Raw genomic sequence first — 13,866 nt, 5'->3', positions numbered from 1 at the left:
AGTCACCACCAGCAAACAAATCTCACCTCAGACCTGCCTTCTCTGTTGCTGGTACCAGTACAGCCTGGTGTTCCTGGAAGGGGCGAGCCTGGTTGTCCTGGAGGCCCTGCTGGCCCTGGATGGCCAGGGCTGCCTGTTTGTCCAATTTCCCCAGGTAGTCCCCTTTGGCCTGGTGGGCCAGGGTCCCCCTTGTCTCCCTATTGTAGAAAAGAACTTGTGATTAAGAAGAGTACCATGGATGCAGCCAACCATCTCCACCAGAATTCCACACGTCTGCTGTGCAAGATTCTCACTTTCCTCCTTAAGAACTCCATAAGAAAACAGTCATGTTGTGTTTTGATCAACAGTTTTCATTGTTTGGTCATCCAGATACTTTTGGACTTCCAGTCCACATGATCAATGATAAGGGATCCTGAGAGCTGATATCCAAAACATCTGGAGGGCCACAGGTTGAGAAACACTGGCTTAGGTGCCTGAACAGGCTCCTACATAAGCCTGCAACCCAATTCACTTTTTGGTGCATTTGTTTTGGATGTGTGGGTCCCCTGGCAGACATTTTGCAAAGGGGGGCACTTTACACTTACTCCACATCCTCCAACATTTCACAGACAAAATCTGGCTCACTTGTGGCCAAGTAATAACAGAGTGTTCTCAAGTTGGAAAAAGTTAATGAGGAGAAGAATACATAAAATAGGAGAGGCTGCAGCAATTTGCTTTTGCCTGAGTCTACAGGGGAGGGCAAGTTTCTGCTCCCTCTTCTTTTTCTCTGCTAAATTAACTGAGTGCAAATTACTTTTACAGTTTGAACTTTCTTCGAAGAAACTGAAGTAAGCTAATGACAAAGAGTGGAGGTGGGAGAAGGAGAGAAAAAGCAAGATATTTTAAAAGCAGTTGAAAAGAGAGTTAACCAGGGTTAACCAGGACTGTTGCTGCTAAAGCAGGAAGGTATGACATTAATTCAGGGATCAGGTATTCTTTGAAACCAAGTTCCATTGGACTCTTTGCAAAAGATTCCGTGCAGAATCACATCTTTCCTGCACTGACACAGGGCAAAAGGTTTATTTTGGCTGTGCCCCAAGTTCCCACTGCTTTACTATTAGAGCTTTTGTGCCATTGATTTTAACCATCTCAGTGCAGTGGAGCTCATCAGCTTCAACTCTTCTTAGTGTGGAAATACAACAATAAGGAAAGCTACACCTCTGAACTCCTGGCCCATGCTGGAGTCTTAAAAAGGAAGCATATAGAGTGCATTTTCACTGTAGAAATAATGCAGTTTGACACCACTTTAACTGCCATGGCTCCATCCTACAGAATCCTGAGATTTGTAGTTTTATGAGGCACTGACATTCTGGTAGAGAACGCTAAAGACCTTCTAAAATGACAAATCCCAGGATTCCATATGATTGAGCTACAGCACTTAAAGTGGTATCAAACTGCAATATTTCTACAGTGTAGATGCACCTACAGCCTGTGCTGTATAGTCCATATACAGCCCTTAGATGTGGGCTGTGCGGTTCCTATCCTTCTCATCTCTACACCACCTTATTGTTATTTGGCATCATTGCAACTGCCCTAATAATGGCAGCTCAAATGCAGCAATCCCAGTTGCTGGCCAATGAGAGGAAAAGGCTAAAGACTCCTCTCCTTCTTCCACCAGCAACCTAAAGCAGCTGGTATCACTAACCATAAACTGGGGATCCCATTGCAGTTGCTGGGGCAGGTGAAATGTTAGTCTCTCCCCTCTTCAGCAACTCCAAAGCAATTTTGTGGTAAAGCAGTCCAAACAATTTTGTAGCCTCGAACAGAATTGCTGGGATAAACCCAATGTTAGGATGTGGACGGGATTTTGCACAGCTGCCTCTTCAAGGTATATTTCCATTCTGGCCCCAAGAAATGGTAGTAACCCTACTAGAGGAATCGTGGTTTGGTTTGGAAAACCTATTTGGAAAACCTATTTTTCCTTGTCACAAGCCATGTTCCTGAAGGCATGTTTGAAAGCTTTCTTGTGTACATTAGACATTGCGTGAACTATGTATATAGTGTTACCACAGTGATCCAACAGGGCTAGAAAAACATATAGGCCTACCTTAGGACCACGAGGGCCAGGCATTGCTGGACAGACACACTGTGAAATGTTAGTCATCTAAGGGAGACAAAAAAGTAATTAATTAGTAATATGCCATACTTCACATGTGGCTACCAAATGATGGGTATCATTGCCTATGACTACTCCAGTCTGAGCTTTCAGAGTCATATTCCAAGACCTAGGGATGACCCCCTGAGAAGTCACCGGATTCAGGCCCTACTGATATTATAGGGATAATATTACATGGCGAAGCCCCTAGTGATATTATTAAAAATCATGAATAAAACTGTTAGTCCCAATTAACAACTAGCATCAACTAGGTAGGGACACATTTGATATCCAAACCCTAACATACCTGTTTTGCCTCAGACTCCTCTCTGACTGTGGATTGGTGAGCTGATATTGGCAAGTGTTCTGAGGTCTGTTGGGATACAAAATGATGACCATTAGGAAATTATCATTTATAGTGGAACTAAGACTGGCTGGGTCTGGTTGTTTTTTTCTGAGCCATCAGTTGACACCAATGCTCCTCCTGCTTGCAACATCACAATCCTCCACTCAGCTGGCACGATATCCTCCTATGGAGGAAGAGTACATCGCTTTGTAGTGCACACATCTATCTGCTTTTTAAAATGGCTGTTCATCAAGAAGCAAAGGGTCCCAGATTCACAGGGGACGGAAAGATCAGGCATCTGAGGAACCAGGGACCAGGAATGGTTTAGCAAAGAAGAAGGTGATTGCCACATACTAGCATTTCATAAGAGGAATGTCAAGGGCAATATTTATGCCATAAACATTGAGGTATTTGGGGGTGAGACAAGGAGATGTCACACAGCAAGGTTTTCTCAAGTACTAGGCTGAAATTTGCCCTCATCTTTTCCCTTTTTTACCCAGTGAATGGAGGCAGCAGCCGTCTTGGGAGGGAGGGTTGATGAGGTCTCCTCAGGTTCCACCTGTCAAAAGCAAGACAGTTTTTAAAAAGCTATAAGTTCAGGCATATGGACACACTGACCAGTGGAGGATGTCACTAGGGGGTGCGGGGAGGGTGGACCACACCGGATGGCACTATAAGCAGACAGCAGAATACATTGGTTCTGGTAATAATTTAATAGCATTGAAAGAGTGGCTCTTCAAAAAGCAAGCTGTTAAAAAGCAGGGGATGCCTGTAGAGGGAATATTCATTTTCTTCTACAGCGGGAATTCAACTACTTTCTTTATTTGTCCTCACATGTGCTATTTATTTCAGTGCACATATTTGACTGGAGAGCCAATATGGCATGGTAGTAAGAGTGCTGAACTGAGACATCCCTACTTAGCCATGGCAGTCAAGCTGTCTCAATTCCAACCCTGTGGTTTTCAAACACTGGTCCTCTAGATTTTGTGTCAAATCACTGCTGGATGATTCAAAACTGCCAAGGCAAGAGATACCCTCATTGGTGCTGCCTCCTTTCATTTGCTATGGATTCTCAAAGAAAGAGGTATTAACAGTCTGTTGACTCACTTTAACATTATGCAGGTCTCCCTCAGAAGTCACTATAAGATCCAGTGATCTTTCAGCTTCACTTTGTATCTGAAAGGAGAAGAAAGGAAGAGGAATTAGACAGACTTCCTGGGAAGTTTGAAAACTGATGTTCTCTTTTTTAAGTGGAGAGAACCAACAAAGGTTCCTGGTTGAATAAAAGTATATACAATGGCTCCTTATTCAGAGTGAACCACTTTGGGCATAATCTTATTACAGATCTAAAGTGCTTTAGATCTATGGCCATAGTGTGTTACCTTAAATCCCAGGGTCCCAGGAGGGCACCCACAAATTTTATTAAACATGGGAATTAATTTAGCTCAGTAGGAAGCAGAGAGAAGGCTTCAGGTGATGCTAAAGCTAGGACACAAGCCTATGTATAATTATTCCAAACCCAAGAACTCCAGAGGCAGCTTCCAAATTAGTTTTGTTTATTGATTAAAAGGGCAATAAACACCCATGCAAACCACTCTCTCACACTCGCATGCAAGAACTAAGATATAAAAGGTGGTAGTGGACAGTGAATTAAAGGATTGCAGTAGGTGATACTTTACCAATTCAGAAGTGAGGTTCCAATCTGGGGGAAGACTGTGTCGAATGGGGTTCATGACTCTGCTTTGTGGTGCACCTAGTAGTACTGAGGAGCCAAGCTTTAATCCAATAGAGTATCTGCCTGACTCCAACTGGACTGAATGTGTGGTGCCCAGGTAGGCATATTTATAGGGTGAGATGTGTGGATTTTCCAGGGGGAAGAATGGCCAGAGATGCATGGAGATGGTTGGACAACCAAGGCACAAAGAAGTGTCATCTCCAGAGGGAAGTGCCCCTTGATTTCCAGCTTTCTGGCAGGTACCCTGCACATCACACTTACATGTGAAGGGATTAAGCAGATTCCAATCTTAATTTATTGCTGAGCCAACAGGATCTATGACATGCTAGTTTCCTGCACTGGAGATGCACTCTCAGCTACTTGCCTAAAACATCCCTTTTTAATATTAATTTGATATCAAAGGTTGATTAGGGTTGAAGGAGGACTAGACATGGGGGTAATTGGTGGCTGGAGGAATCTGGAACTGGCTATGCCAGCTGGAGAATTCTGGACGTTTTGGATCAAAACCATAATTGTATTTTGGAACTATAGTTCAGCTGAGGAAGAGGAAGCAGCATTTATCTCATCAATCTACCTTTTCCAGGAGACTTTGCTGGGATCTGTAGCAGCTATACTATTTTGCAACCAACATTGTATATAGTGAAAACCTAGGCCGTAGTTTAACCACAGGAATCCACACTGGGGCTCTTCCACTAGCAACTTTAAGTAAAGCAGTGGTTTCACATGACTGTTAGTAGCACAATACTCACCAAAACACTCCTACAAAATCCATCCTCAAAAGAAAGATGGATGTAATATATGTTGTTTCTGTGCTGGTCTATGAGCATAATAAAGATGAACTGAACTGTATGTTGCTTCAAAAGAATTCTCAATGAACAAAGGCCCTGTTTTTCCTGGTTCATATCTCTTTAGCTGCAACCTAAATACCTTTTCTTTGCAACGGCAATAGTGCTTTGATAGCCAAGCTCCAACATACCTGTTTTGCCACGGAGTCTCCTCTACTCGTGGATTGGTGAGCTGAAGGAGTCGAGGGATTTGAGACTTTCTGGGACAGAAGAGAATGACAGTCAGGAAATAATATTTTCTCAGACACAGCCTAAGACCAGGCTGCCTCTTCTACTCTGTGGTAGAATAGCTCCTCACAACCCAAATACAGCTATCCTTCTATGATGGAGGAAGAACCAGCAGGAATAGGCAAAGTGGATGGAGTTTAGATCTTTCTGGACTTCAGATTTTGTTGGACTCCCAGCATTCCTGGATAGGCTGCTGGGAGTCACAGTCCACAAAATCTAGAGGGCTTCTTTTTGCCTGCTGCATATCTCCATGTATCTCTCTGCTTTCAAAATCCAGTTAATCCTTTTGTGAATTGTTTCCTTCATTCCAGCTGAGCTTGGAAAGTTACTTTTAAAAAGTAATTTGTTTCCAATACTCATTATAGTATTTCAAATGTAATTCACTGGCATTACTCATGGCAGTGTTGACCAGACTGGTTGCTCAGCTTTGCAATTACTTTTTAAATACTTTGCAGGGAAGAAAAATATGGGATTGATAAGAGGATGGCATAAAATGCCCTTGAAAAGAATTTTTAAAATGCATTAAACACCAATAAAATAACTGATGAAGTGTAAAACGTTGCTTTTCTAACCTCTGGAAACAACTTGTGTAAATATGTTAGATCTCACATTTGGAAATATGGAAATACAGTTTTAGGTTTTGGACTTATGAGACTCTGGAGATTATCATATGGGCAAAAAAGACAGGAGCTCATCCAGGCTCTACCAATATCATTACCTGAAATTGTAGGAATTCACTCTCTTCTTCTTCCCCAGCACTTCCCTCAAAGACAGATGAGAAGGGAAAGGTGACGTCAGGCGGTGCTCCTGTCCTGCTATCAGCTGACATGGCCTAGGAAGAAAAAGGGAATTTGTGGTTCCTTTCAGCTAGTTTCCAACTGGCAGATAAAGACCTGTACAATACATACAATAAATGTCTTGATTCCTCTATCTATCAGCAGCACCTCTCAAACTATCTGATGTGGTAAACTGGCATTTTCTGCCCAATGTACCTGAGATCATACTTGTGCCATACTATTATCATATCACATAGTTTTCTTGAAACTCGTTGTAGACCAGCAGCTAGTCCATGGACCACCACTTTTGAGTTCTATTGCCTTACAGGGTGGAACTTACAGCTTTTAAAAATGGTTTTGGACTACAACTCCCATCAGAGGTCATACTGGCTGGGGATGCTGGGAGGTGTGGTTCTCAAAATGACGTTTTCAAACCTGCCTACAGAAGGAGTGAGGCTTGGAAATCCAGGTCATTCTGCCACAGCAGCCAAGGCTTTGTTGTGTCTCACAAGAACTTGTTTGTTGATAAAGTTAGCAGGAAAAGACAGTTTGGCATGATGCAAGGAGGGTGAGAGGGAATAAGTCTGTCACAGGATGGAGAAGCTGGCCTTGGGGCTTGGGTCTGTGTCTCCTGCAGCAAGAGCTCACTCCGGTCAGATTAGCAGCCACTTGGCTTATATTGCCACCAGCTTTTCATGCAGATATGGGGAACGGGGTGAACAGAGAAGTTGTGAGACTGCTATTGGAGTTGCCTTTGTGGTGAGTAGACAGAATAAGTAATACAAGGACAGCAAAACTTGGGGAGTTACTTTTTAAAAGCAATCTGTTACGGTTGCAATTCCAAAGCCGCTTTGATAGCAAGTTACAGATATAGTTATAATTTTAAAATTAACATCAGTGTCTTACTATTCAAAACCAACCATTACTTATTTCTTTACTTTGTAAATTTGGAATGGGGTAAGCTCTTGGCCTGGGGTACAAAACACATCTAAATGCTGAGGCTAAACTCTTGTTACTATATGTGTAACTCAAACAGTTGCAGTTATGTCAGAAAAGAAGTGAAATGATTCCTCATTACATTGTAGTTGCAATATAGCTTAATTATGTCCTAATTTAGAGTCAGCATGATGTAGTAGTTTGAGAGATAAGAAGTTAAGGAGATAGGGGTTCAAATCCCCACTCATTCATAGGAACCCATTGGGCAACCTTGGATAAGTCACACACTCTGATCATAAGAGAAAGGCAATGGCAAACCTTCACTGTTAAATCTTGCCAAGAAAACCTTTTAAGATTGCTCTAGCTCAGAGTTGACTTGCAAACATGTAACAACAACAACAAATGCCCTAGTTATAATAATAATTACAAGTAACTTGTTATTTACAACTAGTTACACTCAGCCTGTTAGGCATGCACGCATGGACTCATGGCAACACACAAACTTGTATATACCCACTCAACATATACACTTGTATTATCACAAGCATTCCACACAGTTTGGTCTGTGCGTGCATGGCTACCCACAGCACATGTATCTCAACTCATATAAGTAAACCAGAATACGTAACACAATCCCATGGTTCAAGATGCAACAAACGGAATAACATTGTACAGATGAGAGTAGAGCAGAATGCAACCCTAGGGCTCCATAGTAGCTATGGGGCGGGGAGCAAAATGAGGACAGTGCTCCTCAAATAATTATTTTGTATCTCCCCAAAATAAAAATTTCCTTCAGTCCACACATTTCCATCTTTGCAGAGAGTGAGATATTGAAAAACGTTGATGCCCAGAACTCTTACATTTCCTGTGCCCACATTCATTTGGCAACTTTACTCCTTTTCTTTGGATGTCTGAACTGTTTTTCTAAATGCTCAGCTGGAGTTATAGATTACTGCATTGACAAAAATATAGATGCTGAAGCATTTTTTTTTTGGGGGGGGATTCTTCTTTGGGGCAAAATGCCCCCATTTTGCCTTCCCTGTTGTTACATTGCTGGGCTCCATGAAATCCCCTAGACTATTTTTGTAGCCCCCAAGCCCCCAGGATCACAAACCATGCCTTTTCTAACCCCTTCCCAATGATGGCTTGCCTGTGCCCATTCATCATTTCAATAGATTGCATTGTCCCACTGCACTGTGGTTTTTCAAAAGTGGGGGGGGGACTCCTTCCCCCTTTAAGTCTGCCCCCCCCCCCATTTTCTGGTAGTCAATGTGGCCAAAGAGTCAAACAATTGCCCTCCAGACACACCACAGGTACATCTGCTCCCCTTCCCAAAACAGTTTGTGGTTTTGAAGGCACAAATCCTTGTTGTTGTTGTTGTTGTTGTTGTTGTTGTTGTTGTTCATAGAATCATAAAATCATAGAATCATAGAGTTGGAACAGACCCAAGGGCCATCCAATCCAACCCCCCTGCCATGCAGGAACTCTCAATCAAAGTATTCCTGATATATGATGCATGCTTTCAACTTATTGTGACTCTAAGGCGAAGCTATCATGGGGTTTTCTAAGCAAGATTTGTTCACGGGGGGGGGGGGGGGTTGACTTTGTTTTCCTCTGAGGCTGAGAGAGTGTGACTTGCTCAAGGTCACCAGTGGGTTTCCATGGCCAGGCTGGGATTTGGACCCTGGTTTCCAGAGTTGTACTCCAACACTTAAACCACTGTGCCACATTGGCTGTCACATGCTAAAGACAGAAATCCAAAACCCACAGTGGGATGTCACCTTTATGAGGACCACTACAAAGGAAAGAAAATAATGCATGTGCCTTCAAGTTCTCTAGAAGGCTTCATAGGACCAGGTAAGACAAAAATGTAGTGGATGGTGGAAAGGAAGAGAAATGCAAAATTAACTAAAAACAGGCTAGGGGTTGTGGCTGTCAAGTTTGGACTCAGAATGGAAAAGATGGCAGAATTTAGGTCTTTACTCTCCCCCCCCCCCCATACCTTTCTTTTTGGATCACTTGGCCTGATGAAGAGATTTGGAAAATTTAAAAACTTAAACGTTTTTGTGGCATTTCTAGGTCCTAAAAAAGGTATTGCCCTGCTGTGAATTTTGGATTGTTTTCTGAATGCAGTCACACAAATCTTCTAGCATTTTCCAGATGAAAACTAGGACACACGTGGCCAACCAACATTAGAGTGTGGTCAAGATGGCCAAAGTTATAAATGAGGAAAAACATACAAGCTAGAAGAGGATGTATCAGTTTATACAAAGAGGAAAAAGTGGAACGAGGAGAGAGAAACTGGGGCACTTAAAAAGCTGTTGAAAAAGCAGGATGGCAGTGGATTAACTGGGACTGCCCTTTTTTTACTTATGGTGAATGTATAATAGGATTTTCTTGGCAGGTTTCTTCGGGGTGTGTGTGTGTGTGTCACTATTGCCATCCTCTGAGACTGAGAGAGTGTAAGTTGCCCAAGGTAATCCAGCAGGTTTTTATGCTCAAGAGGGGAATCGAACCCTGAGTTCTCCAGAGTTGTAGTCCAACGCTCAAATCATTACACCAGCTCAAGCCATTACACCACGTTGGCTCTCTAAAGTGTTAAACACTATCCCCCAAAGAGGTTCAGTACCTTGGATAGATCCTTTAAAATTTAAAGAAGCGATTTTCAACCTTTGGACCTCAAGCTGTTTGTGACTTCAACTCCCAGAAGCCACAACCAGCATAGCCAGTTTGAAGTTGAACTGTGGCAAACACCTAGGTTTGCCACAGTTAAAACCCAATGAGAATTTGCAGCCAGGCAATGCTAGTTCCCTGACACATGTTCATTTTTTGCCTTTTTAAGTGTGTACATCTAAGCCTTTTAAGGAACTTTATTCCTTAGAGTACAAGAGCCAGAGTGGTGTAGTGGTTTGAGCATTGGACTATGACTCTGGAGACCAGGGTTCAAATCCCCACTCAGTTATGGAAACCCACTGGTTGACCAGTTGGAAAACCCACTGGCAAGCCACACTCTCTCAGCCTCAGAGAAAGGCAAAAGACCATCAGTTGGAAACAACTTGAAGGCACATAATACTGAATTCCTGGGAATGGAAAGTGACAATGAAGCTCTGGAGGCAGCTTTTGTCATGATGCTTGTTTTGCATGGTTGGTACTTCATGCAGGACAACCCACAATCAACTGGAAAATTGTGATTTCCTGCTGTGCTTCAAAAAAAGGATGCACAGATGTGTGAGCATACAGCAATCTCACATATTCTGCCAATGAATAGTATCACTTCTAGAGACGCAATCATCCCTGATTCACATTGGTATGTCTCATTCAGAAATGACATTTTTCATGTGAACAAAAGGCCCAGTCAACCCGTTCTGCTTTAAAGTTCACAAGATACTCCACCACACGCCATTACATCTCTCTGTGTGCATTTACACTTTTTTCCATGTAGAAAATGATTGTCATTCTGGATTAGACCAAAGGTCCATCTAGACCAGCATTGTTTCTAACAGTGACCAGACAGATGTCTCGCTCTAAACTACGTGGCTTTGAATACAGCAAGGCAGTTAAAGAATAATTGATCAATATGATTTGACCCTGTGTATATTCTACACAGAGTCTGGAGTTGTTAGTTTTTTTAGTACTCCCATTCCCACTCACTATGCTGCCTGGGGGATTCTGGAACTTGTAGTCCCTCCCAAAGTGATGTATCCAAATCAGCACAAACACATCAGATCTTCCCATTTTTTGGGGTGGGAGAAAACCAGATTCATTATTCAGTTACTGAGAATATGCTTTGCATATCAAAAGTTCTAGTTTTAGTTCCCAGTATCCCTTGGTATGCTTGAGAAACACCTCTTTCTAAAGACCTGGAGAGCTACTAATATTCACATTGAACTGGTTGGAACAAGAATCATTGCTTGGTATAAGGCAGTTTCTATAACAACTAAAAAAATTGTACACTTGAAATTTCCCAGTGTAGTTTAGAGTGTGGTGACCTTCATATTCTCTTAACTGCTCACCATCAGAAAGTCCCCACTTTCATTTTATAATGGAATGGAATGAAAGGCATTCATTCTTCCAGATTAATTATTACAGAGTACAAAGGTAGGATCTTGTATGTATGCCATTCTTTATACTCTGTGATCTGAAAGGCATAAGGTTCTGCACAATTCATGCACAATAGTGTTAATTAATATATTTTAAACAGCATTTTGCTTAAAAGACTGGATTTCCTGCCTTCCTCTCTCTCTTCCTCCTACACACACAGACCCACACGCTTTCACTCTCATTGCTGCAGGTGAAGCCTGAACTTGAATCATCATTATCAAAGTCCTAAACTATTTAACATTGTGCTTAATCTTGAGGAAAGGTGGGATATAAATGTAAGTAATAAATACATGGAGACAGCATCAGTGGACATATTCAGGTACATCACCTATGAGCTGGCACATCACCTATACATCATAGCTGCTATTTGTATGGAAATTCTCCCTTCAAATTCAGTTTCTACCATGAACTTACTAGCTGGCCTTGGAGTTGGAATGATGATGATTATACTCATACTTTACAGCCTTATTTTATAAAAGGTGTTAGACACTTGCTGTTGTTGTTGTTGTTGTTGTTGTGTGCCTTCATTTCCAACTTATGACAACCCTATCATGAGGTTTTCTAGGCAAGTTTCTTCAAAGGGGTATGCCATTGCCATCCTCTGGGGATGAGACAGTATAATTTGCCCAGGGTCACCCAGTGTGGCTTTCCATGGCTGAACTGGGATTCAAACCCTAGTCTCCAGAGTCCTATTCCAACACTGAAACCGCTACACCATGCTGGTTCTCACAGTTAGACACTATTATTGAAATAACGATATGACTATGATAAACACTCAAAACATTTTTATATAAATGTCAGCTGTTGTATATGCTATGTACCCAGTTACCAAAGCATTCTTCTGTTTGCAACTGTGCCCTTTTCTCTACTCCAGCTAATCATTTTACATATCCGTTACAAGTTTAGTTTCCCACTATTGAGAATGGGTTCAGAGGGTCTCTTGCTTTAAGCAGTTGCATGAGTCACTTATTTGGTAGTTAAAGCTTCTCCCGTAGGGAAATACAGTGATGGAGAGAGCTTTACCTATTCAATTTCTGCTGGTCAGATTACTGTTAAAAGACACAGGAACCTTCCTAGTAAAAGGATAATTCTCCTGCACTGTGCAAGGATCTGGGGTCTCTCCCCCAAGTCTCTATTGTGCTCTGTTGCTAGATTATCCCCTGTGTTATCAGCCATAACCAGGTACCACATGGCAAGTGCTCACCAGGTCTAGTGTTTTTTCAGATGGGGCTGCCTCCTCCACAAATATCTCAGGTGTATTCCAAGGAGGAGATGTGCTCACAGCTACTGTCTTCTCAGAAAGCTGCACCACATCAGCTTCCATACCTGGTGAGGCAACACAAAACCAGATTAGGAATGGTTACCACATCACAGCATCCAAAACCAGAGTTTAGAAAAGTAACTTTTTCAACTGCACTTCCCATCCCCTCTCAGCCAGCATGGTCACTGGGAGTTATAGTCTGAAAGTAATTTTCCCATGCTTTACCAAAATATGAAAGAAATAACTCCCTTGCACAGGAAGGATGACCAAGACTTGGGTTCCACCTTCCCATAACTGCCTGCTTGTCTTACATCTAGACCCCATCCAAGTTCATTGGTGCTCAGGGCACATAATAACTATATGAGATAGGATAGAATGAAGAGCAGCTTGATAGCGACATTCGGCAAGTATCAGGGCGAAATAGAGATCTAAGGCCAGTTCCTCTCAGGCAAAATCCATCATGCTGTCTCCATACTACATTGGCAAGGGTTCTGTACCTTTCGACACTGCACAACAATCACAAATTTAACAGGCATAACCTTTTCCTGCTGCACTGATGATCTGAAGTAGAATTGTGAGCAACAAAAGCTTTTTAACATCACCTCATTGCCACATAAGGAAAATTTAGCACATTGCAATCCTGCCTGGATTGATTTTTTAGAGCCTTGGCAGATGCGAAAGAAGTAGGCCACCCTAACCCTGGACAGCCTTCTTCTCCAGACTTTATACTCCAAGCTGTTAAAAACAAATTCCCATACATTTCCACTGCACACCTACAACCCAAGTACTCTGCACAGCCAAGATTAAATGCCACCTTTTAAGAATGAGCCTTCTGTATTCTTCTCTTCTTTTAACCCAGAGGTGGAAACTGTGCCCCTTCAGACCTTTTTTGGCCAACAATTCCCACCAGCCTCATCTAACATAGCCAATGGTGATGGATTATGGGAGCTGCAGTCATAAAAATGTTTGTCCTCCTAACCCTTTCCTCTATAGGACAGCAAAGGTGAGATTGATTATATAATCTGAACCTACCTTTGGAGGTTGTAGGCATCACAGCTGTTGTAGTTTTGGTGTCCTTAGTTTCACTAAAGGGCCACCATAACTGAGCAGTACTAGGGGGAACTAGCTCCCCTAATATCAAGAGGAGGCAGAGGTAACCCAAAGACTGGACTCCCCTCAGAGCCTGCATGTCTCTTTCAGTATTCCAGATCTTCAGCATGCATACACACACACTCTTCTGTCTCTCTCCATGCCAACCTTTGGCACCTCTGATCCAAGCTCTTATCTGCCCATGATGCCCGCCCACCAGACTCCCTCTACCAATCAGTTGGCATCTCACTCTAGAGCATTACTTTCTGCTTTAATTTCCAGAGGGCAGTCAGATTAGTCTGTGGCAGCAAAAACTTCAGAGTCTTGCAGCACCTTAAAGATTAACAAATATTGGAGAGCTACTGCTACTTACACTGGACTGGATGGCCCAATGGACTGATCCAAAAGAAGGCAG

At 42.4% G+C, this 13,866-nt stretch overlaps 1 protein-coding gene across 1 annotated transcript in view; it reads right to left on the bottom strand.

The window, feature by feature from the left end:
- LOC149309158 (uncharacterized) overlaps positions 1 to 13,551 on the bottom strand; it is a 40,568-nt gene extending 27,017 nt beyond the window's left edge. Inside the window, exons 1-8 of the mRNA XM_089531869.1 lie at positions 13,395 to 13,551; positions 12,306 to 12,427; positions 6,007 to 6,120; positions 5,192 to 5,260; positions 2,977 to 3,039; positions 2,442 to 2,507; positions 2,087 to 2,143; positions 27 to 197 (exon numbers count right to left, since the gene is read on the bottom strand). Coding sequence (XP_089387995.1) covers positions 27 to 197; positions 2,087 to 2,143; positions 2,442 to 2,507; positions 2,977 to 3,039; positions 5,192 to 5,260; positions 6,007 to 6,120; positions 12,306 to 12,427; positions 13,395 to 13,551 — 819 coding nt within the window. The remainder of the gene's footprint in view (positions 1 to 26; positions 198 to 2,086; positions 2,144 to 2,441; positions 2,508 to 2,976; positions 3,040 to 5,191; positions 5,261 to 6,006; positions 6,121 to 12,305; positions 12,428 to 13,394) is intronic.
- Between the last annotated feature and the right edge of the window lie 315 nt (positions 13,552 to 13,866).

This window comes from Sceloporus occidentalis, unplaced genomic scaffold (assembly GCF_023333645.1).
Source record: "Sceloporus occidentalis isolate IW3139 unplaced genomic scaffold, rSceOcc1.0.p SCAF_7, whole genome shotgun sequence".
Lineage (NCBI taxonomy): Eukaryota > Metazoa > Chordata > Lepidosauria > Squamata > Phrynosomatidae > Sceloporus > Sceloporus occidentalis.
Note: the sequence above shows the minus strand (reverse complement) of the source record. Positions and strands in the feature narration are given on the sequence as shown.